Genomic DNA, 27,109 nt, shown 5'->3' with positions numbered 1-27,109 from the left:
TCACTTTATTAAATACGTCAATAAATTCTCTAGAAACTTTGTACAGTTTCCAGTGTTAAAAATTACGAAACTAGTATGAAAATGGTTTTTCCCTTAAAAGGTTAGCAAGAAATATCCCTAAAAACGGATTGTAGTTCCTCTCCCGTTGATAATGAGCTCTAATTTCTTCCTGTTGAAAGTTCGTTCCGTGTGGGGCAAGAGTAATTCCATCAAATTAACTTACGTTTCAAGCCGTTGTTATTCATGTTAAACCAAGGCCCCCCCTCCTTCCCTCCCCAAACACACACAAAAATACCGTTTAAACTCTGTAACTCTCCTCTCCAATAAGCCCTTGTTTGAAGGTCAAATGTTTCAAAAAACGCCCCTCCTTTCGTGCCAGAAAACACGAAAGAAAGGTTTCAAACTCAGTTGTACCAATGGTCAACCGAAAACATCAGCCAGTTTGCCCATATATAGTAGCACTTGGAACGCTTTCCATTTGTCACAACTGGCCGGCCAGACCACCGTCAGTTCGTAAACGGAATGTTCCAATTTGAAGGATAAGTTTTAAGCTCGTCCTTCGAATTTCTTCAAAATAGCGCACGCGTACAATTTTCGGAGTGATTGTGTTTCAAGATTTTGCAGCACCATCCCTTCAAATTGAAGCATTTGAGTTACAGACTGGGAAAAGGAAAGCCCTCTTTGTCTTTAATCTGCAGAAAGTATTTCTGTGCACGTGCCAATGTAAGGATGTCATTGATACGCGACGCATTTCTGCTATGTTTCAGTCAGTCGTGAGGCAGAATTTTTGAAAATTTAGTTCAACTTTTATTTAAAAAAACTCCTTGATTTAAAAATCCCAACCCCCTCCTCCCTTCTCAGGGCTTAGATAACTTTACTGAAACACGGTATAATCTTCAGCATAATACAAGTAACAGAACAAGTAAACTGATATAAACCACGCTAACATACTAACTAACCAACTAAAAACATTTGTTTATTTTTTTAAGATTACGCGTACAGCGTCGAGTTGGCTATAATTATCTCGTATCCAACAAGCGCGCGTGGAATAACTTTTTTATTTTATTAAAACCAACCACAAAAAAATCGCTTAATCTTGCTGATTTATTGATATTTTCTTTTCCCCCTGACGTGTCATTGCTTTCGACGTAAAAAGAACGCACTCCTAATACAGATTGGAGTCGAGATTGTATGGGACAACGTTGATTGCCGTGAATGAAAGGATCTTGGGACGCGTGTCTGGCATCCCCCGCAGATTTTGCAGGGGTGGATGACATCATCACCAACTTGGCAAAGGAGAGAGAGCCTGGGATCGAGATCATCGAGCGCACTCCCTAATCTTGCAATGTTTGTGGGGCATGGTATAATGGCTCATAAACCATGGCGGCCAAACCAATCAAAACTCTCGAACTGCGTTATCCAATGAGTCAGTTTTTAATAATACACTATCCAATACTCTACATACGCAAACATAGAATATTTACAATCTGTCAGTAGCTTATTCAATCCTAATTAAGAATTATTCTCATAAAGTTTTTTTTAAAAACACTAAACACTATAAAAACTACCATGCAATCAGTCAGTGAAAATTCACTTCTTTTCATTCCTTGCTGTCATTAACCGAATTCTTCTTAATCAAGGTAAATTTTTCTAAGAAGGACACCTGTCTGAAAGAAAAAAACGTCATAACAAATAATTTGTCTCCTGGTTTAGCCATCTAATGCCAATTCAGACGAGTTGTTTTGTCTGACTTTCCGTCTACACGAAGAGAAAAATAGACGAATAAATGTGAAATTTTACCGGATTTACATCACAGGAGCTTTCCGTCAAAGTCGTTTTCGTTTCTAATAGTCCAACCTCGATTGATGTCAACAGCGGGGTTTATTCTAGAGGAGCATCAAACATGGCGCCTAAATTCCATTAATTCTATTAATCACACTCAAATCGTTGTAGAACACACCTGAAAACGCTACATTTCAAATCTAACCCGCTATCAAAGCAACTTATAAGACGTTCCCGATCATATCCCAAAATATCAATTTTACACCACATGTTAAGCTAAATTATATCGGAGTCCATTAAGTGAAAAAACGACCATCTAGAATCTCTGAAGGTGATCTCAGAAGCTTATTCCTAGCATAAACCCAGCACATAACCTTAACCGAGAAAACACAAATTTGAATCGTTTAAACAGGCAAGGTCATCCATTCTTAATATTACTGTAAAAAGCGAAAAGACACATTAGTATTAAATCATTCAGTTTCAGTTCAGTTTCGTTCACATTTTTCTTTTCACATTTCTTAGAATTTAAAAAGTAGGTTTCTTTGGTCACCGATGGCCAGGATGGAATAAAAGAATTGGATTGCAACTTGAAAACACATATTATGGATTTGTGAAAGAAATGTGATGTTATGTTTTAAGCCTGGTGAATAAATAATAGATGTATTTATCAGTCAATGACACAGGCATACTTGGGAAAAGAAACATGATCCGAGTGCTCGCAACAGGAGACGAACCTATACCTTTCCGATTACTAGTTTGGATGCCCTACCACTGAACTACAGGAGACTCGTGGGAACTTAGCCATTATTTAGGGAGCTTAAGCAACGACGACGGCAACGGCAACGGCAACGAAAACGCCATCTAAAAATATATCTTTATTTCATTTGTGCTACTTCGCGATTATTTCAACTCGCTCAACTTTAACAAAAATGGCGAACTATCCAGGAGCCAAATTGGTAAGAGTGGCTTACAAGTTAAAAAAGAAAATGAAAAATTGACCGTCGTACGCGTTCACGTTCTCCACAAAACCTTAAATGTGGTCATTTCACGTTGTTGTTTTGCAGAGGACGGCAAAGAAATGTAAGAAAATGTAAAACGCACGTGCATAGCGATTGTTTTTGCTCATTAAACCTATTGTTTTGCGGCGTTGTCGTTGCTGTCGTCGTTGCTTTATAAGCTCCATAGTATTTTTTTTCGGAGTGCGCCTGTGCCATTCACTGAAAACATACATCTATCAGATTATGGATTGTTCTCTCCTTGAGAATCGATATTGGATCTTGTTTGTGCTTATTCCAACCCGTTCAACTTGTACAACATGGCCGAGTAATTTGGGACTATAATGGATAGCGACTGGGATCAAGTTCAGAAAAAGACAAAATTCACCGGCGTCGTGTATCTTTCTTGAATTTGGTGATTTCATATCGTTGTTTTTCAGGGAACGTCCAAGAAATGTACTGAATTGTTAACACACTTGCAGAGCCATTGTTTTGCTCATTAAACATTTTGTTTGGCGTTCTTGTTGCCGTCGCCCTCCCTTTGCGTAAAGCCCGCATTGACTCTTTTTCGTGCAAATCGACTCCACGTTCGCTGGATAAGTTCGTATGACTTGAGCTGTCTCTGAGCGCTTCCTTCACGGGACACAAGACTTGTTATTTCATTTGCCTTCTCCGTTGTACAGTAACTGGAATCCTTTCTGGTTTTCCAGTGGGAAGAGCGGGCACCTCTTCTTGGTCTTTTCCGCGATTTCAATTACAAGTTCTAGAAGAAAACAATCCTCACTTAACAACAACAATTTAATGCTTTTGGGCGCATTGACAGAACTCTCTAGTGACGAACAGTCAGTTTTTTGTATTCAGTAACTTTCTTTTCTAGCAATTTCTCCTTTGATTGCAGCAAAAAAAATTAAAATTTAAAAACTTAAAGCTACTTTTTTCCAGATTTTGAAATGTTTCGATAGATCTTCTTCCATTTGAATATGGTAAACTTACACTAACTTATAATAATGGAAGATTCATCAAACTTAAAGAAAGTCGTTCTGCTTTTAAAAATCTCGATTCTCTTACTTTATTCCCAATAAAAAAAACTCTAATCGCAAATTGTTAGTATAAAGTAAGAAAAAACATGGTTATGAAGCAATAATTGCTTCCTTAAGAGAATAAAACTACCAATAAAGACTAAATCCAAACTCAAAGTCGTTTAAAAATCCTTTTCACACATTCTGGGAAGCTTCAATTTGAGCAGATGTGATCTACCTTCCCTTATCAGTGTTGGTTTGAAAGCTAACTACGGTAATGACAACACGTTGGTAATGAAAACAAAGAACAGCTACAAGAAGTTAGCGTTTCGCCCCAACTAATTATGTCCAACTTGGTAGCTGTTTTTCGCCAACCAAACAAACGTTAACTGGTAGAACTGATTCTGGTCGGTTTCTTCCGGTAGATTGTCGTAAATACGACGATTCCCGAACACGCATGAGACGCGCAAGAATCACTGACAACTCGTTTACTTACTTAGCGTCTCGTCGACCACTCCTGGCAGGAGATTCATGAGCACCTGGCAATTGGTGTGAAGCGCGGGATTTATATTCACTTCCAGTAGCCAAACCTGAAAAGGGCAACAACAAAAAAAGTTTGAGCGGCTTACAACTGAACCAATCGTGCCCGGCTTTCATGAGCTTGACGCCAACCTCGATCGCAAGGATCTCTATCTCCCCACCCCCAAAGGAAACGAGGAACCCTCTGAGGTGGGGTGGGGCACTTGGGGACGAGGTTGGTTTAGTGCCTGTTACATTGTGTTGATTGTGCTTGTTGTAATTTGCAAAACCTTATCCAAGCGGTGCGCTTTTCTTACCTTAAAATCATCATCGATGAGGAAGTCGAATCCTAGCAAATCAAATGTTCCTGATCTTCTATGAAGCTTTTGGCGAACGCTGTGAAAACAGGTCGTCATTATCTGATGCATGCGTTTCTGAAATGTGAAAACACAAATAATTAGTACGTCAAAAAAAAAAAAAAGCGAAAGGACAACTGCAACGAAAATTTCCTAGACACAAGTCGATGGATAAATAATTGTAACTGACCGTGAACGCTGTGTAAACCCAGTTATCAGGCAGGCCTTTCTCCTTTGCATATTTCTCATCGATGTACGACTGTAGGCGATCAAAACTCCAAACCGTTTCTTCCTTCATGGCAGAGTACATCGGATGCTTCTTTTGAACGTACTGTGAAAAAGAACACGGATCACATTTGAGTTTTTGCAAATCCTTCCTCACCTGGCAAATTAGATTCTTAATTCTCAAGTTTCCAGAAAATTAATGTAGTGACACCTATCACGGGGAAATGCCATTCAGCCATTCATATGTGCTTACACTTGACGCCATTTTTGTTGTGTACTTCTAGTTAAATTGAATCTGACGTTTGTAATGGCTCGTAAATTTTTGCTGCTGATTTCATGACAGTTGTTTTGTTCCATTCACAAGTTTCTCGCTACAACAGAAACTCAAACAATACGCTCCATATATGGCAAGGACAACGAATTTGAATCATCGGGAATAGGAGATTTTCCGAGTGAGCCTCATTATGAAAGCGAGGCTAAGTGCAAAGCTTTTCATATGAAAATTAGTTTTGTTTGCATATGATTGAACTCAACTCGGAAATGGTCTATTAAAGAAGACTCCACTGTTTAGAACTCTCAGTAACCTTTACAGTAGTTACGCGCCAAGAATATCCTCTTCTTTTTTCGCTGAACGGAACGCGCCCATACAATTGAAAACCAACAAACGAACAAACAAAAACAAGCGGCTCATACCTGGTTAGTGAGATGAGCATGCAGTCCAGCGGCATCTTGAGTGTACGGTGTATACGGGACACACGAAAGTCGTACATATCCCGGATGATAGAAAACAATATAAGGCGTGGTACTGGCGATTAACATGTAAGTACGAATGTCGAACTTGTAGCCATTCAACAGCAGCGGATTCATCACATACCTAGCAAAATATTACGCAGTATTGGTTAGATGTGTAATTCATGAAAAGCAGCTTCTTCGCGAGTTTTATTTCTAACAAAAAAAGACAGCACTTTGTTGGGAAAACCAGAAAACGACACTTAAACACTCAGGGCCCAGTTGTCCAAAGCCTGATTGAGCTAATCCTGGGTTAACGTCAACCTTGATTCAAGTTTAATTACTAATCAGTCAAGATTTTTCCAAAAGATTTGTGTCCCTCAGTTTTAGCGTAGACTTTACTATTAGCTTACAATTAGATTTTAAAAACCTAGGTTAACTTTTAACCAGGAATTAGCGCTAATCAGCCTTCGAACAATCTGGCCCAGAGCTTTACTTCGCTCATCGCCGGCTTTGTTGCGGGTATCTTGGCGGCATACGAGAACCAGGCTAAATTGGTTTTCCTCTATTTTCGTGTAAAATATCAAACGGCATGCATCAAAGCCAAGTGACTGGGGTTTTACTGTGTACCTCTGTATGACTCGTCCTTGCGGTGGCCGCACATGGCTTCGTCTGGCGCTTGAATCATCGCCTCCATTCATGTTTAGTTTTTCCAGCAGTTGTTCTTTACTGCTAATGAGATAAATGCCTTTCCCTTGATTCATGCCCGTTGGCTTGCAGATCCAAGTTTCACCATCTGGGAGAAACAACAAAATAGAAGTCAACTTATGAGGATTTCCGAGTTGCTTTGAACCTCATTAGGAAAGTGAGGCTAAGTGCAAAGTTTTTATTATGAAAAATAGTTGTCATTCATAGGCAAACAGAACTAATTTTCATATGATAAAGCTTTGCACTTAGCCTCGCTTTCATAACGAGGTTCAAAGCAACTCGGAAATGGCCTATTAGTTTGCACTGTACAGTATATCAGTATGGCATGAAATTTCTACAAAAGAAATGAATGTGAATATATTGTAAATGTAGGCAACAGAGAAACAATTACTATGCACTCGCCTGTTCCATGAAGGAAGAGATTTCGAAAAATTATTTGGCTTTAGGATGGTGCCTGATACAGAGGTATTTTTTGCGAAGTTTATGCCTGTGCGGGGAAAGCAGCTCTTAGCAAGAGCAATTGGAATCCAAAACGAAAATTGGAGATAGCCACGCATTTTGCAGAGATAATCAAGCAATAATAATTCTTAAAAGTTTATAAATATAGAACAATGCATGGTGTTATCGTTTTCTGTCCAACTCCTCAATTATCTCTAAACGTGGTTACCCCCAATTTTCTTTTTGCCTTCCACGCAACAGCCCTTGGTAACATTTGCTTTTCCCGCGTAGTCATAAACCACGCAAAACTGCTTTTGTATTAGAATTAGGCACCGTCCTACCCGAGTTTCTTGGAACATCTAGAGACCCGCAGAGCTTATACGCAGAAACGAGGAGGCACCATCATTTAAAGCAAACTTTTGTATCAAAACTCACCTTTATAAACATCATTCACAAACTTGACCTTCTCCCCTGCGCTCATCAGTTTGTAAGTCTCGGGAACAAATTCACTAATAGGAATCTGAAGCCTGGAACAGTGAGTAAGGCAACGTATGATTTACAAGTCAACAACAACAGATCTCAATTACAGGTAGGTTAGGCTCAGACACCACACCGCTCATGCTGTCTTAAACACTTATTCCACGAGCGCCCGTTGGATATGAGATTACAGATAGCTAACGAGCGCAAAGCGCCGAGGGAATGGTATAATTAACAATTATTCCACGAGCGCGCGTTGGATATGAGATGATCGATAGCCAACGAGGCGCGTAGCGCCAAGTTGGCTATAATCATCTCGTATCCAACAAGCGCAAGTGGAATAATTGTTTTATTAAAAACAATTAAGAAATATTGCTAGATCTTACTGATTTCGCAGTGCAAGAATAACCAGCAGAAAATTTAACGGTCACCACTTCTCGGCCATGGTATAATGGCTGATATACCATGGCCGCTAAGCCAATCATATCCCTCAAATTGCATTATACAATGATTCAGTTTTTAATAATGGCTGATATACTATGGGCGCTAAGCCAATCAAAGCCCTGGAATTGCATTATCCAATGGTCACGTTTTTTCCAAACCTAATTATTTCTTTTTTGCCCAGTCCTATGTTGTATTACGTCGCACGCTCTGCTCTGCCGTACAAAACGTGATTTAGACGCCAGCTTTAACTGCATGTGTACCACTTATTATTATTCCACTATTATGTCATTTCACCAAATAAGGTCAAGAGAACACGCAAAATATGAGACCGTAATACACTGTAATGTCCCGGTTTGACTGGTTTACAACAGAGCGAATACGGACGGAAAAGGCAGAAAAAAGGAGCAACAATGGCCGGACTGGACGAAGAAAAGTTTTTGAAACGATGGAAGCTCGAAAACAAGTTTTAAGCATGCCAATCACTTGTCATTTATCTTTTCATTTTATCCAATAAAATTAAAGACATTTAACTGGCTTTCTGAGTTGTTTACATCATTCGTACGCGCCATATACCGATGGACAGATAATGCCGGGTGTATTTCAAAACTGTTACCAAAACAGAGAAGCCAAAATAACAAAATCTTTTTGTAGTGGAATAATAAATCTCTTATTCGATGGTTTTACATATAATACTCGCAGACATTTTGCTCAGTCATTGCTCGTATTTTTCCTCGCCCCTCCGGGGCTCGGAAAAATACTACGCAACTCGCAAAATATCCACGCGTATTATATGTAAAACCATCGAATAAGATATATGTACAGCGCTTGAGAGGTATGGCAGAGGAACTACGCTTCACACTACAAACCGCAACCCTCCATCCAACAAATTATAGCAATCTTTACTGAGGATGTCAAAGACACAAAAAGTGATTTACAGAAGACAGAGACAGAGCCAGATAGTTGAGAGAAAAGCAAAACAAGACATCCTTTCAAAATTACCTAAGAGCGTAGAATGGAAGCAGACGAGAAGAAGAAAAATAAAGCTGTCTCAGCACTGACACATAGACTGAAAAACAGTCTGTTATTTCGCCGGACGAAAGCACGCGCTGTTCAAACGAAACGTTTTGGAACCAGCGAGAAAATTGAAAACTGAACTGGAGACAGATGCTTCTCGCTTTGCCACACGCATGAGGCTCGCGTGAGAAAATCGACTTTTTCCGCGCTTGGAGCCTCGAGAGCTCGCGCTTCCCGCCATGGAATTCAGGGGGGAAAGGGGAAAAATCCGCTTTTTTGCGCTGTAACGAACACACAAGGATAAAAATTTAATACACCATAGATATAAAGTCAGAGATATGTTCACGTTTTCTCTGAGCCTGCCTTTAATTTTCCACATAGTGGCAATGTTGTGTGTTTGCTTTTCAGATGTTCGTAGTTTAGACTCCAAGCGGTCTCTCTTTTGCTCGAAAAACCGCGAGGAAGAACGCAAACAACTAAGCGAGCACGATATTCGAGGGGCGAGCCCCGAGTCACGAGGGAGCATCGAAGCCCTTTTTTGCGTTCTTTCCTGCGGATTTGCGAGCAAAAGAGAGACTGCTACTTCTAATCAGTAAATAGAAATAAATCCAATTCTTTTGAAATTTAAGAACAAGTGCATTGCGTGTCACTTACTTGGATGGAGTTTTGGCCATTTTGTCTTGAACTCGTTGGTATTCCTGTAGACTGCTCAGAAGACCCAGCTTTGTTGTAAGCAAGTTGATGTTGGAAATATGATTCACTAATTGTTCTCCTACAGAAAAAAAAAATTTGAAACTAAACTTAAATCATCCATCAATTTGTGAACATCTGCATGTAAGTAGCTGCACTTGTGAACATTAAATAATAGCAATGTAAAAATTTTGGGGAATTTTCAGAAAGCCTATGAAATCAAATTGAAAAGCTAAGGGTGCAGGGTTTACCACCTTCTGTGCTGTGAAACAAACATTGAATCTCAAATTTCGTGGAGATCAGTATTTTTGAAATTAGCATGTCACTTTTGAACATCGCCAGGATAGATTTCAGAGTTCCCGTAGAAATTTCCCTAGTTTATTGACGGTATAAAGCTACGAATTTTTTGTTTACATCACAGCATGAAGAATTTCAAAATTAACAATATTAATTTTATTGTTTCCCAAGTATTTTGATTTTTTTTTTCAATTAATGCATCAAATGTTCATTTCATTCTCGGAAATCTGGTCATGCCTCACGTAGACTGACTGTAAGACTCAGGGAAATAATTCTAATAATTACAATTTAATAATTGTAATTTTTACAAAGAACTGTAAGGCATGCATGTGGGCAGGGGTTCTTGTACTCACCATCCCTGAAGCTGTTGTAGTTTATCTGACTCTTACATTCCACCCATTTTAATTTGAATGATTCATCCATCTTGTCCTCAATCTTGCACCATCCAAGAGAAACCAATGTTGATTCAATCCTAAAAAAGAAACGCAATACTGTATTTTTTTTTAATCAAGGTAAGTTAACTTTCCTTTTCAGGGAAAATAAGTCACTCCGAAGTCCTCAATTCAACAACCTCCAGTTCCTCATTGTTGCTAGGGTTGGTTGTTACTTGAGAAAGAGCGAGCCCCTCTTGTAGATGAGGCATTTGTAATAAGGTTCATTGATTCTCTGAAAATATCCTAATTAGTTGATTCAAGATTACATTGGGTTTACACTGAAAATCACTTAGGTAGTCGAGATCTAGATAGCCTTCAGTAGTCAACCACATCTAATTCCTTGACACTGCAGCTTAGGGTCATTGCTAGAGAAGTTGTGTAGAGTACTCCCCTTGTTGTCCCAAGTGTGAGAGACAGTTCTAATAATTTTTTATTGTGCTTTTGATTTTGTGACAAATCTCTTAATTCTTACATCCAGTTTCCATTGCCGCCTCCAATGAAGAAGCTTGGTTGTTTCCTGTTCAAATGACTCACTGATCTTGCACTGTCACGTGAGTTTCTGTGTGGAGTGTCCTTGTTGTTGTTGTTGTTCCTTTCATTTCCCTGTCCATTGCCCCTTGATGAGCCACTTCCACTGTCTGCACCAAGTCAATAGAAATTTATTTGTTAAAGGCGTTGTTACACTAGGGAGTTTTTCTAGCAACCTGTCTCGCAATTTTGTTGCGATACAAGTTGCAAGAATTGTTGCCTAACATACACATACATATTTGTTAAAACAGGTCGATTCAGGGCCCTACAGTGTAAGTGTAACATGCTCTGAAATGAACATGTCACGCAATTTTTTTTGTTGCCACAACTGTTGCAAGGCATGTTCATTTCAGGGCTATTGTTACACCAAGCAGCAATAAATTTATTAGTGTGCAACTTGTGTCACAACGGCGCAATAAAATTGCGAGACAAGTTGCAAGAAAAATTGCCTGGTTATAACAATGCCTTTAAATAAATAAAGTTCATAGTTGATAACATAATTAATTAATTAATTGGTTAATTAATTAATTAACACAAGAATCAGCCCTTAAGCCAAAACTGAAAAGGGTTTCTAGGTGTCTTTTGGATTCCCACTTTTTGAAATAATCCAGTGCAAATATTCACCTAGGATCTTTTAAACATTTCATGCAAGACAATCGCCTCTTGGACACCTGATTAGAATAAAGTCTAGCCTCATAAATTTATCCCATTCTTAGCTGGCTATATCTAAGAGAGCGGGATGTACATTGAAAGAAAAGAGAATGACTGCATGTAATCATACATGCAGCTAATTCAGTAATTGACTAAGGCACTGCATTATTTGCTACAGACAACATCTTTGATGAAGAAAAACAGATCACTGTGAGCAGTCTGGCAAAGTTACGTTTACTTACTTACTTTTTATAGCTATAAATAATGTACCCTAAATTTTATTTCACTCTCTGTCTCACCTTTTCCTTTTTTTGAAGCCTTTGAGGGTGAAACAGATCGTCTTGCGTTACCGTTGCTGCTGCCGTTGGAGTTATTAGGACATTGAATAACAGAAACAACTTCACTGCCAGCAGCATCACTGGAGATAAAATCAAAACACTCCAGTGATGACGTCAAATCTCTACAGTCTTCTAAGGATCCAAACCCATCCTCGTCTATCATTTGAGTTTCATTGCTAATGTTTTGATGAATGCAGTTTATCTTAATAGGATAACACTGAGGACAGATGCAAGTATTTCTTAAAAATGTTGATTTACTAGACAATTGAGCCACCCTTTGAGTTTCCTGTCTGAATTCTTTGACTAAATTAGTGTAAGAAGAACTTGCTTGATGAATCTCACTAGCATTGCTTTCATCACTGAGTTCCTTCTCAAGATCAAAGGTTATCTTTGACAATAACCAGTCAACACATTCATCAAGGTTGTGGAAGGGTCTTTGAGCTACTGACGTGAGATTGGTGATAGCGTTGTTATCAAGGCTAGAAACTTCTTGAAAAGAAACAACGTTATCTACAGGCTTCTTCACTGTACTTGAAAGAGTGGAATGTCTGACTGTATTTTGATTCTCATTCTCTTTATCAGCACAGCAATGGTGACCCTTCTTCTCGTCATCATCATTATTCTGAGCTTGCTCATCAACTTCTGCTTCTTGTTCAGCATCCTCATCGGGTGTCTCACTTGCCTGATCCTCGGCAAAGATGGACTTTTTTCCTGGCTGGTAATTTGACCTTTTCCAAGCATGCTCTGGACAATGGCTTTTGCAGATTCCCTTGAGCCAGGTGTCGATCGATTTAAAATGATACTGCATGCTGTGATAACTCTTGGCATTGAACTTGTAGGAATCATGGTACTGAACCCTAAGAGATTTCAAAGTACATCAAAGCAGTGCATCACAAACCAGAGTAATCCATTTGTGCCCCTACAAAAATTATGGGTGAGACATCAGCGAGATAATGAAAAATTGGCCAGAATCAGGCATTATTCTCACTAATGCATGTCTGCCCATAAAATTTTGTACGGGTCATTGCTTGTATGAAGTTATAAATTTATCAACTGAATGTATTTTTAAGTTAATGATGTGTAGATGGTGGATGAGAATAATGAGAAAATCACCATCTAGGGGATTTTGCCTTGATTTAGTGCCACTAAATATTATAAATTCAATAATAAACTTCTTATTTCAGTTTTATATAAATAATAGTGAAATACCCGGTTGATGAGAAAACAGAAAAAAGCAATGACTTTAAGGGTTCACTGAGTTTCTTGTCTGATGAACCATTGAATTCTGGTGATTATATCTTATTTCCCCTTTTATTTATCAACTAATTTTCAGAGCAAATATGGTACCTTGGTCTATTGCATTCGACATACATGTAGGAAGAACGCACTCCTAATACGGTTTGGATTCGAGATTGGGACAATGCTGATTCAGTGAATGGATGGCATCCCCTGCAGATTTTTTCTGCAGGAGCAGATGACATCACAAAGGAGAGAGAGGCTAGGATCGAGATCACTGAACACAATCCCTAATCTAAGATATTACTACTAGTTTTAATAATTACTACAAAATAGTCATCAGTGGAGCCATATTGCATTGAAATGCATGATTGTACATGTAACATTAAATTTACTTACTAAGAACTGAAAAAATGAAAAATAATTACTGCATTAATTATTGATTTCTACTCCATTGACAAAAATAGTGTTGCAGACAATAATTGCCTAATCATTATCAAATGGTAGTACATCAAAACATTTCAACTTGGCAAATAACAAGAAGAATACAAAATTATATTATTTATTATTGACTAACTTGACCTATTAACTTATAGAAAAGAGTAGATATGGTCACTGTGGTACGTACAGTGTATGGGGATAGATATTTTGCAAGTCATGTATTTCTAGTTTTACAGTAAACCTTACTTTCCACGTTGCCATCTTGCACCAATTGTCTTGTCTCCGTCGCCTGCCCAGACCTCAACATGGACAATGTTGTGACGCTGCTTTTTGGCTGAAATAATGAGAAAAAATGCCATGATTGTCAACACACTTTGTGTAATTTTTTTGTTTCATCGTGCACTGGTCAGGCATTTTTTTTTTTAGCTCATGTAAATATAAACTTGTTTTATATGACTTTTACAGTGCAACGCACCTTACCGTGGCCTGACCCAACAAACGTTTTTTCACAAGGTAGCCACAAAATATAAAACGACATGTTTTCAATAATTCGTTGTTGCGTCACTTGCCTGTTGGACTTTGCAAGGAGGCGCGACCGTTAATCAAATTCACGTATCCTGATTGGCTAACTTGCAAAAAAAGTTTGTTGGGTGGCCATGGTAAGGCACGTCACACTGTAAAATTGGTACTTTTTTATCCAATTTTTTATGCTCATTCAAAAATGACAGTCACATTTTTTCATTTTTTTTTTCAACTTTGCACTATTTTTAGAACAAGGCCGTTTGAAAACCACACTGCGAGGTACAAGTTGTTGTAATTATTAACAAAGTAATTTGAAGCAAATGAAGCTGACACATAATTCTTGATTTAAACAAAAGCATACATTTTGGATTGTGATAAATTCCTGAAATAAACACAAGATCCCCAGGCTTCAAGTCTTCTGTACTCTGAACATCTGAAGGAAGTGTGTCAAACTAAAAGAAAAATAATAACATTAATAAATAACGTAAATAATAATAATTATCAGAAAGAAGAAAGCTCCTCTCAGTTAGTACGCAACTTGAGCAGTTGCGAAAAGAAAGCCTGAAAAAAATTCTGGCTTGAACGGGATTTGAACCCATGACCTCTGCAATGCCGGTGCGCAATGCCAGTGCATTGCTCTGCCAACTGAGCTATCAAGCCAACTGGGAGCTGGTCATATTGTGAGTTATGCAGTTCAGGTATTGACTGTCATGATATTGCATAATTTTCCACAAAATATCCACACCACCCCCTCCCTCCCATGGAAGGTCATTGGAAATTCTGATGGAGAGGGGGTATTGATATTGTCTGGAAATACAACACATTCCATAAACGAATTATCAAACTTGTGGCAATGCCACCGGTAGTGGCAAAATGTCATGACAAAATTTTCAGCCACTAAATCTGAGCCTCGAACCTTACCATGTATGCTTGATTCCATGGACCAATTTGAAAGCCAAAATCCTCCTTGAGGTCTCGTAGGACTTTCCTGACCAATCCACAGCAATCAAGAAACAAGGGTGAGTTGAACTCGGCAGCTGTGTGAAGATTATGAAACCATTGATAATAAATATTAAATAAATGATACATTCAGTGTACAGTACATCAAAAGTGGATGACAATCATCTTGTCTTAAATTGCCAGTCCTTTCCTCTTTTCCAAATCTGGCAACTTTGAACCTACATGACTGTACAACAGACCATTACTAGGGCCCAGCTATAGGAAGGTAGAAAGGTTTCTTGTCAAGAGAAACAACAAAACAGCAGTCAGGCCTGGCCTTCAACAGTTACAAAATGGTGAAGATATCTCATTAAAAATATTAGCTTTTGGAAACATAACTGATTGACTTCAATTTTGAATCCCCACTCTTTGTACACCCTTTCAGTAATTTTAAACAGTGCTGTTATAAAACCCAAACTTTGACATAACACTGATTTGGGGGGTGGGGAAAGAATCAAGCTAGAGTACAACATTAATCAGATTACTGACTGAATTAACAGCAAGTTCTTACTTCCTGGTTCCTGGTATTTCTTGGCGTATGGTACACCAAAATACTGTTTGCACTGCTCAACAAATCTCATTCTTAGATTATTCATTCTTTTTGGATCAGCTCTCCATTGTAAGGACTCCTCACTGACTTGTTTGGACAAACCAATTGCCTTCTGTAAGACAAAACAAAATGTACATGGTCAAATACCTGGGGGGTATGCCCAGGAAGTTGGGGGGGGGGGGGGAAGGGGATGAGCAATGCTAAAACACACTGGTGTTTTGTTTATCTCTGCATAGGACACACAGGAGCATAAACTTATTCACATCCACGAAAAATATGAGGCCAAATTAAAGTACTAAAAATACAAAGCCGCACAAAGCAGTGAATTAAATAAGAAACGTGCATTCTGAAATTAATTACGCACAACAAGCTTAATTTTGTTTGAGAACCTGTAGAAAGGAAAACAAACAAACATTTTGCAGTTGTTGTCGTTCAACAACGGACAGGGATTTATGAAGGAATGAATCGAGACCATCGATTTTCATAAAAGTCACATCAAAGAAGCCTACGCTCAAGACGAACGTCGCTGATAAGAAAATTTTTAGCTTTTTAATAGTTGCAATAATCTTACGGAATATTCGAAAACCGAAGCTTGATATATGTTAGAGATTAACCATACCTGTCTTTCCTTGCGGAATTTCTTGAACGCTTCCTGCAAACTCTCTCCCTGCTTGGCTCTCTTGTCATCAGCGCACGAAATTTCTAACACTTTGCGTCCTTTAGCGTTCTTTTTCTTGTCTTCCATTTTGTTGACTCGTAGTTCACTGCAGGGAGATCGCGTCATAGTAAAACGCTGGCGTTAACAGGCTGAAGATTCTTCAAACAAATTAGTGCAATTATAATGTTATGATAAATCAGAGCGACTTCAGTTGATCGATCGTCGAGTGGACGGTTTGTTTTCAGCGCGTCTTGTAACCATGGGTGCTTACAAATACCGCCTCTCCCTACCCCACTCAGTATAAACTTTAGTTGAAATGAGCAACAACAAATGCAAAACTTTGCGAAATACAGATCATTTTACTGGTAAAATCATGATATCATCTGAACAATTTAATGCCATAATACTGGGAATCAAGGTAAATGTTTAAATCTTTCAAACTGCAAGATTTGTTTTTCCTGTGCTTACACGGGCCGATAATGAACACATGAATGAACGTATTGTTTTTTCACCTTTGAATGCAAAATTAAAATATTCTCATGAAAGACCATGAAATAAAAAACATGATTGGACTAAACTATGCATACTTGCCTTCATTAATCTGGCCTCAAGGAATTCGTTCCGCGTCGATAGATATAGAGGCGATATTGACCAGACATATCATTTTACAACGGTTTTAACGAGTTCTGTTCACAAAAAAAGATAAAAAAAGAAATAAAAAAGTAAAGACAGAACACAGCTGAGAGTTTCGCTGCGGAAGGATGGCAAAAGAAAAAACAACAATTTCGTAACGCCATCAAAATGCCGCCATTTTTGTAGAGCTGAGTCGGCGAGTACTCATGGTCTGCGGACTTTCAAACTAAATTAATCTGATTGGTCACCAGCCACGCAGAACCGGGGGATTTAAATTTCGAATCTTTGATCGTTTGATTCAAAACCACGCGACGTTTGCTCAAAAAAGTTCTAGATCTCGTTCTCTGTGTATTTCTGCTGAAGAACACAAACATGGGCGCTCTAGAAAGCAAACGATGGTCTGAACTGCCTCCCGAAACACCACAAGCTGTAGATAAACGGCTCACAAGACTTCAAATTCCTGATCCTCGTTCGCCGTGTCCAGAAGGACAAAGAACTCCGATTCAACTGGAAGACTACGAAGAATCACCGCAGAATCGAGAACTGAACATTGTAGATCCAAGATCACCGAGTTTCCTGATCGACAGAACTCCTATTACTGTTGCTGCGCGAAAGAACACCAAAAAATCTAAATCGACTGTCGAAAATCATCAGGAGACAAAGGCTGACTCGAGCGATCAGGAAGAAGTTCAAAATGGAGACAAAGACATCGATCCAGCCGTTTACCAAGAACCGCCCTCGCCCAATATCGCACAAATCAACAAGCTCCTGAGTGAGATCTCCGTTTCTCCTGTGTCACCTGGAGCTCCGCTTTCGAAGAAAGACACAGCGCGACTGCTGAAGAAAACAACGAGCCCAAGTGACTTCAGGAGAAGGCAAAGGCTTTCCGGGCGCCGTCAATCCCTCCCTCAGAAGCTGTTCTCCGACAAAGTGGCTCCTGTCCCCAGATCTCCACTGGCTCAGAGAAATTCAGTTGATTTGACCGAGGCAGTTAAGAAAGGAAACAAGCTGTCTTTCCGGGCACTAAAAACAAAGAGATCGAGTTTGCAAGAAGGACTTTACTCTGGGAAAGAAAATTCTCAAACACCACTAGTGATGTGAATTGACTCATTTTATTTTATAAATTTGACAATCTGAGAAATTGACAAAAGAAGGAACGTGTCTTACGGAAGCAAACACTTCTAACCGACCTGTGTGGTTTTTGCACGTTTCTGAGCTACAAACCTGAATAGATTTTACATTAAAGTTTTATACTTAAGCTTGTCAGCATTACCCCCAGTTGTTTAATCTTGGAGCCACACAGGTGGCTAAAGAGTAAAATTAGGTGGACCTAAGTAAGCTACTTGGAAAACAAGGAGTGAGATTCTGTTCTGTTACATATATTGCAATTTCACTTGTTACAATTCTTTTTACCTGGAGCCTTATATGGGCCCTTTTCAGGTAACATTCACATTGTACAAAAAACACCTTGCTGGAGAGCAAGCTACGCACTGGAACATCCAAAACGAAGAAAACTTAAATTCGACTGGATGACGTCGCTTCGTTTTGGATGTCTCAGTATGTGGCTTGCTTTCTCCCAGCAAGGTGTTTTTTGTACCATGTGATCATTAGCTGCAAAGGGCCCATAAGGTCCATTTATTCAGAGTAAGAGTTGTTAAAATCTTTGCAGTATAGCTTAATAGAAATATTCATTGTTTCATCACAATTTATATGGAACATGAATAGCCTCGGTTAATGATAAATATTGTAATTTCCTGTTCGTTAAAATTTCATAAATCTAACATTGACAATAACATGAGCATAACAGCCATTTGCCGGCATTGAGAATGAGCTGCAAGAGTTCAAATGTGGGCAATGCATTTGGTAATTATTTGAAGGTACTGTGAAAAATTATTATAATTTGTAAAAAGTTTTTTAAAATTCTATAAGTTGATATTAAACACTAGATTTCATTTGTCTAAGACAAGTAATTAGTTAATGTAAATAATTAAAACTTATAAATTTTGTCAAACTGTTTGTGTTGTCCTGAATAACACTGGAATGACTCAATGCTGCTCTGTCTTCTCGGTAGACAGTAGAGCACACAGGATGGTTATCAAGACATGTGCCTTGCAAAGCCTGGTGTGATATTTGTTCCTTCACTAGCCTCCCATGCAGTCGTTTTTAGGGGACTCATATTACCTCCTCCCCACAAACGCCTGCTTACCCAAGCGCCACATTCTTTTCCGCCGCTGAGCCAATCACAGTGAACCTTCTAAAAACTGGAAGGTTGACCTTCACCTCAGAACGCCTCTCGCCGGAACAGTGAAAAACATCGCGGTGGAGACAGAACTTGGGCGAGCTTACGTGAACTTTCAGCACGGTGTGCCCTACATTCAGAACTTCTCATTTAAAATCCTATTAAGTGACTGCAATCAAAGAATTCTTGACGGGAAATAGCGATATTTTCGTCAATTTGCCGACTGGTTACGCAAAGTCGCTTTAATATTTATCAAGCTTTGCCTTCAATCTTGTCGACCTTGTCGGTGTGGAGGAAACCGAAATATTACTCGATATGTCGGTAAACTTTAAAGATTTTGCAGTTGAAACTCGCTTTGTTGTTGCAATTTGTTTGGGGGCATGTGCGACATTTTCCACTAATAAATACTGCAGATCTCCCCTTGACACCTACATTCTACATTCTTCTTTGCTTTCTCGAATCGAGTTAGTCTCTCGTAGCACTTCGCACAAACAAACAAATCTGCTCCAGAGTTTCCACACCGGTGAAATCTTCAACGACTGTCAACTCGCTCAGGCGGGGATCGGGAAGATCGATTACATTTTCCCGAAGATTTTGACTCTCCCAGCAGATAACGGTGTCAAAGCGTCGCACAAGAATCGCTTGTATTCACATTCAATATTTGTTTTGGCGTTTCTGCCATGAAGTGAAAAAAAAAATTTATTCTAACTTTAATAACTCCCGCATCTCTCAAGACTGTACCAGAGACTGTACAAAGCTCGCGGGAAACGGAAGCGGCCATTATAACCAGCAATTTGATTTGATATCTTTAGACAATGCCACGATGGTGATTGGCTAGGGTGTTTGGGGAGTTAAACAATGGGAAAGGAATGTGGCGCTTGGGTAAGCAGGCGTGTGTGGGGAGGAGGTAATACAAGTCCCCTAAAAACGACTGCGTGGGAGGCTATAGTCTCACTGGACTGTCAAGAAAGCAACAGTGTTATATCAACTTCTAAATTGATTGGTTCCTATATGTCACTGCCCTATTATTTTCTGGGATAGGTTCGTTGTTTTTTCAGGCTCTGTTCCACTGTTAGCAGTACATTATTCTGTTCATCTTGGGCACCACAGGAGGCTGTTTCTCCAAAGTCCTAACAACTTACCTATACCTAGTAAAATGAATTTTTTGAAAGCCAAACAAGGGGTCCATTGTTTTTTGATTGCTATGTTGTTTTTCAGCCAATCCTGTGAGCCATTCTATGAGCTGCGTAGTAAACCTTTTTTTAGGGTCTTACAATGGATTTGCCATACAGCACTACTAATCGGATACAGTTGAAATTGTCTATGGCATAAAGAGTAACACAATAGCATTTTCCCTCCTCTAGCAGTTGGATCAGTGGGTCAAAATTGGTGCCTCTTGGCCTGCTACATTCACGTTGCATCAGGTAGGATGCCGTCAAGAAGATGCAGACTCTGAATTATCACCAAAATCAAATCGGAAATTGTTGTCCGACTTTTGAAATTGCCACTTATGTTCCCCTGATTCATCTTGGTTACCTGCATCTTTCTGCAAAACAAATTGTCAAATTTCATAAATTACTAAATTACCGTAGTAAACTCACTGACTCACAAAGTTGTCAGCTTTGAGCTCTTGATAAGTTTTATTGAAAGTACAAACCTTACATTTAACCCTTTAATCTGTTATATCAAAAAACAAAATTCTCTTATCTTACCCTATGTAATTATACTTTTCTTATAAAAGTATTGGGGAGAAGTTATTCAAATATCAAGAAATTCACCTTGGGATGATCATATCCTTAATTCTTATGACCTCAGGGGTTGAATAGGTATTGATATTACAAGGAGAAATTTGATGCTGATCACTGTTAGGGCTTAAAGGGTTAACAGACATTTCTTTCTACCCAGTGAACCAATCCGGAGTTCCAGAAGAAATCCATACCCACCCCATGGAAGGTTATTTGAAATTCCTAGGGGGAGGGGGTCAGTTGAAAGTCAAATTTTAGAAGTAAAGTATGAAGCTAAACTGGAATTTCCTGGAGGGACGGGGTGTACAAAACAAAAATCCTTCCGTGGGAGGAGTATGAATATTTTCTGGAACTGCACATTGCTATCTCAAACAGAAGCTTCTTTCCTGGTATGATCAGTCTATTGTCACAGAAATACTACAGTAGTTGTTTAATTTCAGACTCTTACTTTCTCAAATAAATTTTTGAGATCCCAGATCCACCAAATAATAAATATTAAATATTGTTCATCAAGTCAAAACAGGTAAAAAATGTTCCCAGATTCATAGCTGTGTTGCTCAAAATATTTTCAAACCAACCTGTGAATTCATATCTGTAGCTCTTGTCTGGCAAACTTTGACAAATATGCTTTTCTGCTGTTCCTGCTTGACAACTGCAAGTTTTGGATTAACAGCTGGCTCTACATATCAAGGACAAACAAAGGAAAACATCATAACCTTAAAATAATTAACAGGCAAAAATTCAGACTGACCAGTTTCCACTGTTTTATGGAAAACCGTCAAAATAGAAAATTCCCAAGTTTTAAGTATGGAAAAAGCCTGTCAGCCAGTGACTTAAAAACCCAGGAAATTGCACTTTCAGGGGTTAAATTAAAAAAAATCCCAGGGGAAATTTACCCCATTGCACCTTCGCTGGCACTCACCAATATCGGAAAACAGTCACATTTTTTCTTGAATCTGCACCTGATTAATGTACTTGCTTTTGTTTTCCACAGTAAATATAAAATATTTTTTAATGAAGTGGCATTTACATCTCATGCAGGCACCTTGTCTTTGTTTCCTTTGATCTTCTTGCATCTTTTTTCTGTAGTCTCCAAACAGTGAAAACATCAACTGCCTTTTTCTTGGCTGTTTAAAGGAAAAGCAACTTTAATACAGTCAAAATTAATTAATAACAGTGGAACTCCATTTTAAGGACACCCACCTATTATGGACAAAAAGCTCATTCAATATATTTTCTCTTAAATTGGCCCATTTAACATGGACACCGGTTGATATGGTCAACGGACACTTTTCTGTCACCCCAGTGCCACTCTCATACAAAGTTATTTTGCACACACTAATAAGCTGTCTTCTAAATTTGACAAACCTTGCTTTGCAGACACTGGTTATCTATTTATCATAAACCGGTGTTATGAATTTCATCATTTGCATAACAGTTCAAACAAATATAGATGCCAGGCAATTTCAGGAAATTTTGTGGTTTCTGCCCAAAATTTCATCATGTTTACATTAGATTACACTGTAACATTACTGGATGAGAAAACTATTTCAGGTACTTACCAAAGGTGTTTTAGAAGATTTCAGAGACCTTAAATGGCGGTGAACAACTTCAGCTATTAATAAAGAAATAGAAATGGGGATTGTGATCTTAGGACTGGAGTATAGCTAATAATAATGATGATGATGATGATGATGATGACAATAATCTTCAATAGGAAAACAAAATTTACTAAGGGCACTTTACAGAACAAAAAATTAGATCACAAATATAAAAGTTGAATAATTATATGCACTAATTTGCTACAATGAAAAATGAAAAAAAAACACTTAAAAATTATGTTTGTAGTTCTTGTTAAGGCCACACTAGAAGATCAGCACAAGGCTAATTACAAATGTGGCTGTTGAAATCTAGCATGCAGGAGATTTTTATGGATTTAATATAGCCCTCATCCCTATTTGTCAGCCACAGAAGGGAGCTCTAGAAGGACCTGGAAGTGAGGTTGGGAGAGTGACAGGCTGCACTACACCCAAAGCTTTGTTCTGGATCTTCCGTAGCATACCAGGATCTGAGTGCACTCTGTGATTGGCCTTTGCACAAGGTCGCTGGTCATGAAGGGGGAGGAATGCAAAACAAACCCCAAAGAGCGTCTGCTTACTAGGAGGCTAGAAAAGACCAGAAATATCTGACTTCTTTTGTATCAGATATAATGAAGAATATTGTTGTATAAAGCTGTCCCCACTAGGGAAGTAAGAGAAAGATGTCATGATCACAGATTAACTACACTATTGCTTGTGCTTGGCTCCAAATGGCTCCATATTTTAGAAGGCATATTTATTTCATTAGTAATATATCTCCTAAAAGTTATAGGCCAGGGAAATGAAGAGAAATGAAGTGTTGGAAAACTCTGTGGTTTGGAGGGGGGGGGGAGGCTGCATTTTATGTCTCAGGTTACGCCAAAGATCTTCAACGTGGGTTTCCAAATCGCTGTAGTTCTGGTGCATGATCGTGGTCTTTGGCATAAATTGGCATAACACGGAGGTAATGCTCGTCTTCAGATTTACCTCAAAGGAGCCTAATGACGAAAAATTACCTTGACGGAGGATATACATGGAATGCACACTGGGGGCGGGGGGGGGGGGGGGGGTGGGATCAATCTGTTGATTGTGCCTGCAGTTGATGAAATAACACCTACAGCTACCTTGTTTCTTGTCTGGTTTTTGAAAAGCAAGTCCCATCTCAAGTTGCTCAATGCACCAGTTTAGCTCACGATGAAATTTGTCCTCTGCTGTCTAAAGAGTGTCATTAAGAAATAAACAAATAAATAAACGAATGAATGAATAAATACAGAGAAAAATAGATTATACCTAAATAAGATTAAGGCAATCATTAATCACCTCACTAGACTCTTGCGATTTCTCTTCATCCTTTTCACGTGTTTTCTCAGGAGCCTTTTCTGACTCCTAGGAATGTACAGATTGAAAACACTCAGTTTCAGCATTATGTCGACAAATTTGCCTAACACTCGACAAGCAATACCGTTAGGCTTTGTTCTTGTTTCTTGCGCTTCGCAGCTTCCTTCTTCTTTCTGTTTTTACGCTGTTTCGCCGTCAGTTCTCTCTCGCAACCTTCTTCAGTCTTTCCATCCGCCATCTTGGATATTCATTTCCCGTTCATCCAATCAGATGCAAGGACATTAAAAAATATGAACCAATGAAAAAGTGAAAAATTAGCCAATCACACGGCATAAAATTGGCGCATTCACTGCGTGTTACCGGAAATCTATCTAACGGTTTGTTTACAAACACTGGCGATTAGCGTCGGGATGTCTTCCGCCATGAATATTGAAGTTCCAGCTCGCTATTTTTTCACGGAAGCAGCCGATTTTTACCACGATTTCCAGGGAGAATGTGAAGATTGTGGTCGGATAGTCCCAGAGTGGTCGCTGCTACAGTGTCAATACGGCTTTTGCGGTAAATTCTGCTGCCCAAAATGTGGATTTCGTTGTCGCAATTGCGGTGATTATGAACCCCGCGCTGTTTCGCTTTGTTCTTCTCACGCCCTGACGGTGTATCCTCCTTGCGATGGATGTAAGAAACAATTTTGTGATGTCTGCTCCAAAATAACGGTAACCCAGGTATGTTTATTTTCAGTTTTTACGTTCATGACGTGGCACGATAATTTTTAGAAATTTGTACAATGATCGTGTTCATTGTTCGTTACCCAGCCGGCGTTTTGCATGTAAACAAAGAAAGCTAAAGTTGGGCGCCAAGCTTCGGGTAAAATGCTGAAAAAAGAGAAGATTACTTATCAAAATAAGACGCGATTAATTTGCCATTAATAATTTAAAACAACGATCTTCATTGCAAGCTGCGGACCATCTTGATCGAATACGACAAATGACCGCCAAAATGTTGTCTTTCTTCGCTCGTCAATATAAAGTACAGATGATTATACTTCATTTGTTTATTCCTGTAATATTATACAAGAATAAGCCATACAACGTTACTGTAAAATAATATTTCAATAAATCCTCCTTTTTTCGGCGATAACATGAACAGGTGCCAGAAAAAAAAAGCTGTGAACCTTCCACCCACCCCTCCCCGATATAAATAGAAAACGTTCAGCCGCAAAAGACATCTGCCTGTAGGGGGGGGGGGGGGGAGGAGGGGATGCTCCTTATAATACGGGGAGGGTCCGCCCAAAAGTGGTACCTTTTTCATGCTGACGGTATATAATAGGATAGGGATTTCATGAGCCAAAGTATAGAAAGGGAAAGAAAAACTGCCATTTAAGTATTTAAAAGGGTGTTCAAAATTCCTCTAAGAGAACAACCCAGTTTTTCTACTGTAGGTATCTGAAAGGGGTACTACTTTCTATGGGAAGTATATGTTACAAGGGTAACCTTTTCTGTCAAAAATGCTTTATAAAAGAGTAAGGGTTTGGCCCTCGGGTGGAGCCTCCCCATACAAAACTTTCTTGAGCCTCCCCCACACCCCTCCCCCAAGGTTTATACTCGTCTAATATGTCTTCTCTGGTTTTGTAGTGTAAGTCCTGTCTAAAACATTATTGCACCAAATGCCAAACCCAAGGAAATGAGAACATCACCAAGAGTGGTACATGTGAGCAGTGTGACATCAAAGCACTTCGTACCCTGCAGGAGATCTGCCGCAGCAATATAAGGCACACCATCAGAGGTGCTATTGGAACAACAGCATCAACATTTAAGGTGCTTCGGTCAAGGGACATTGACCAAAATGTTCAACAACTTCCCCTTCCTGGTCCAGTGAAGAACTTTGTGTGTTATAGATAAGCTTGCCCCTCCTACCCTCCCCTAGAATGGAAGGACAATCAATCATACTGTGTGATGGAATAGTAAAAGGCCAAAAATTTGTAATAGTGTACAGTAGTTGGGTAGATTAAGGATGTATTAGATTAAGTGTAAGGAATTACAAATGTCCAGAAGTATTGTTCATATAAGAATTCAAAATAGAAGATAGCACATTGTAAATTACTGTATAATATTAAGGCAAACCAATTCTAATTTGTTCAAGATAAAGGGTCTATTATAAGATAACTTAGTTTGTGGTACAATTCTGTTGTACCTCAATGCAAGAAGGCATGTTTAAAATTGACAATGTCCATCTTGCTGTTGCAATTAATTTTAGGATAGTTTCTGGAGAGAAGAAAGACATCCTGCTCCAGTCAGGTTTAAAGGCTGGATAAAGCTAGTTCAGGATTGATATCAACCAAGGTGCTTTTCCATTGAATTTCTAATGCATTACTAATAACGAATTATTAATGGTTTGAGAAGCTATGTCCAACCCTCAAAAGAGTGTTTCATTCGATTTCCAAAACACTTTGAAGTAGGTTACAAAAAACTTGACGCCTTCTTTTTTAGCCTGTGTACATCTGCACCCTCCCCTTAAAAAAATCGGTTTTTGAGGGGAGGAGGTAGATGTACATAAGCTAATCATTTTTCCAAACAACATCTCAGTGTTTTGAAATACAATGAAACAAGCTTCCTCGTGTTTGAAATATTACTTAACTCAGACTCATTAATAATTCATCAAGGGAAAACAAAGAAAATCACTACTGTGACCGTGGTTTGGATATTGTAATGATACCGGATTGTGACATTGTATTGTGACACTAACTTGCGTGATCTTGATATGATAATTATAGTAGTGTAATCGACACCTCTGATTACCCCACGCATATCGCGTGTTTATATAAAGTACTTTATTGATTCATTGTAACTCTCAGAACACAGAAGCCTGCATTAAACTAGGAGTTGACTAGCACTCGCGTCTCTCTCTATCTATCATTCCGACGTACAACCCTAAAACGTTACAGATATGTGTTCCTAATTACCATAAAATTTTGCCAACTTTAGCCTTGAATTTCTCCAAGAATTATTGATCATTTGAGAAGCCATATCAAACACTCAAAAGTGTGTTGCATATAATATATCAAACATGAGGAAGTGTTTCATCAGATATCCAAACACTGAGAAGTAGGTTGAAAAAACGAGGCGCAGCCGAGTTTTTTTAAACGACTTCGAGGTGTTTGGATATCTGATGAAACACGCTTTTGAGTGTTTGATATGGCTTCTCAAATGATCAATAATTCTTGGAGAAATTCAAGGCTGAAGTTGGCAAAATTTTATGGTAATTAGGATCACATATCCAAACCACGGTCAAGGTAGTGATTTTCTTTGTTTTCTCTTGATGAATTATTAATGAGTTTGAGAATAAATATCCAAACACCTCAAAGTAATTAAAAAAAAATTGGCTGCACCTCGTTTTTTCAACCTACTTCTTAGTGTTTGGATATCTGATGAAACACACCTTCTCGTGTTTGATATATTACATAACAACAAATTAGTGGTGTAAAATTAATAATTTGAGATATGGACAAGAGTTAAAATTTGTAGTGTAGC

General features: G+C 38.7%; 4 protein-coding genes across 6 annotated transcripts; 2 read left to right on the top strand and 2 right to left on the bottom strand.

Annotated features, from left to right (window-relative positions):
- Positions 1–3,341: 3,341 nt before the first annotated feature.
- Positions 3,342–16,844, bottom strand: LOC146488854 (uncharacterized). Of its 2 annotated transcripts, XM_085114185.1 has the most exons (17): positions 16,642–16,844; positions 16,012–16,156; positions 15,354–15,504; positions 14,765–14,880; positions 14,205–14,295; positions 13,568–13,655; positions 11,606–12,501; positions 10,600–10,765; positions 10,047–10,165; positions 9,361–9,478; positions 7,207–7,298; positions 6,256–6,421; positions 5,590–5,770; positions 4,862–5,002; positions 4,633–4,749; positions 4,293–4,386; positions 3,342–3,540 (listed from the first exon to the last, which is right to left on the bottom strand). In XM_085114185.1, exons 2-17 carry the CDS (start codon positions 16,135–16,137, stop codon positions 3,437–3,439), a joined length of 2,766 nt encoding a protein of 921 aa, XP_084970311.1. In that variant the 5' UTR covers positions 16,138–16,156; positions 16,642–16,844; the 3' UTR covers positions 3,342–3,436. The 2 variants fall into 2 exon arrangements, with proteins under 2 accessions (XP_084970311.1, XP_084970303.1); XM_085114177.1 differs by lacking the exon at positions 16,642–16,844 and having other exon boundaries at positions 16,012–16,601.
- An 86-nt stretch (positions 16,845–16,930) lies between these two features.
- On the top strand, positions 16,931–18,694 carry LOC146488853 (uncharacterized). Its single transcript, XM_085114270.1, has one exon. It carries the CDS (start codon positions 17,056–17,058, stop codon positions 17,782–17,784), a length of 729 nt encoding a protein of 242 aa, XP_084970396.1. The 5' UTR covers positions 16,931–17,055; the 3' UTR covers positions 17,785–18,694.
- LOC146488852 (uncharacterized) lies at positions 17,777–23,857 on the bottom strand. Its single transcript, XM_085114291.1, has 7 exons — positions 23,707–23,857; positions 23,565–23,630; positions 23,369–23,459; positions 22,230–22,282; positions 21,713–21,794; positions 21,246–21,346; positions 17,777–20,468 (listed from the first exon to the last, which is right to left on the bottom strand). Exons 1-7 carry the CDS (start codon positions 23,818–23,820, stop codon positions 20,358–20,360), a joined length of 618 nt encoding a protein of 205 aa, XP_084970417.1. The 5' UTR covers positions 23,821–23,857; the 3' UTR covers positions 17,777–20,357.
- A 79-nt stretch (positions 23,858–23,936) lies between these two features.
- On the top strand, positions 23,937–27,090 carry LOC146488851 (uncharacterized). Of its 2 annotated transcripts, XR_014865563.1 has the most exons (3): positions 23,937–24,304; positions 25,214–26,622; positions 26,993–27,090. XR_014865563.1 is itself a non-coding variant. In XM_085114300.1 (2 exons), the coding sequence occupies exons 1-2, from the start codon at positions 23,993–23,995 to the stop codon at positions 25,478–25,480; spliced, it is 579 nt and encodes a 192-aa protein (XP_084970426.1). In that variant the 5' UTR covers positions 23,937–23,992; the 3' UTR covers positions 25,481–27,090. The 2 variants fall into 2 exon arrangements, 1 of the variants encoding a protein (XP_084970426.1); XM_085114300.1 differs by having other exon boundaries at positions 25,214–27,090.
- The last annotated feature ends 19 nt before the right edge of the window (positions 27,091–27,109 follow it).

Source organism: Pavona decussata, unplaced genomic scaffold, assembly GCF_977016875.1.
Source record: "Pavona decussata unplaced genomic scaffold, jaPavDecu1.1 SCAFFOLD_8, whole genome shotgun sequence".
Classification (NCBI taxonomy): Eukaryota; Metazoa; Cnidaria; class Anthozoa; order Scleractinia; family Agariciidae; genus Pavona; species Pavona decussata.
The sequence above is the reverse complement of the archived record's forward strand: the minus strand, read 5'-3'. Positions and strand labels throughout refer to the sequence as shown.

Bases quoted from the DNA above. Each gene is read 5' to 3' on its own strand.
- LOC146488854 (XM_085114177.1), bottom strand. From the start codon at position 16,176: ATGACGCGATCTCCCTGCAGTGAACTACGAGTCAACAAAATGGAAGAC. The intron at 15,505-16,011 runs GTATGGTTAATC...TTTGTCTTACAG, and splicing joins AATTCCGCAAGGAAAGACAG to AAGGCAATTGGTTTGTCCAA. The intron at 6,422-7,206 runs GTGAGTTTTGAT...TGTTTCTCCCAG, and splicing joins TGTGAATGATGTTTATAAAG to ATGGTGAAACTTGGATCTGC.
- LOC146488853 (XM_085114270.1), top strand. From the start codon at position 17,056: ATGGGCGCTCTAGAAAGCAAACGATGGTCTGAACTGCCTCCCGAAACA.
- LOC146488852 (XM_085114291.1), bottom strand. From the start codon at position 23,820: ATGGCGGATGGAAAGACTGAAGAAGGTTGCGAGAGAGAACTGACGGCG. The intron at 21,795-22,229 runs GTAAGTACCTGA...TCCTTTAAACAG, and splicing joins AATCTTCTAAAACACCTTTG to CCAAGAAAAAGGCAGTTGAT. The intron at 20,469-21,245 runs GTTGGTTTGAAA...TTTGTTTTGCAG, and splicing joins CTACAGATATGAATTCACAG to AAAGATGCAGGTAACCAAGA.
- LOC146488851 (XM_085114300.1), top strand. From the start codon at position 23,993: ATGTCTTCCGCCATGAATATTGAAGTTCCAGCTCGCTATTTTTTCACG. The intron at 24,305-25,213 runs GTATGTTTATTT...CTGGTTTTGTAG, and splicing joins CCAAAATAACGGTAACCCAG to TGTAAGTCCTGTCTAAAACA.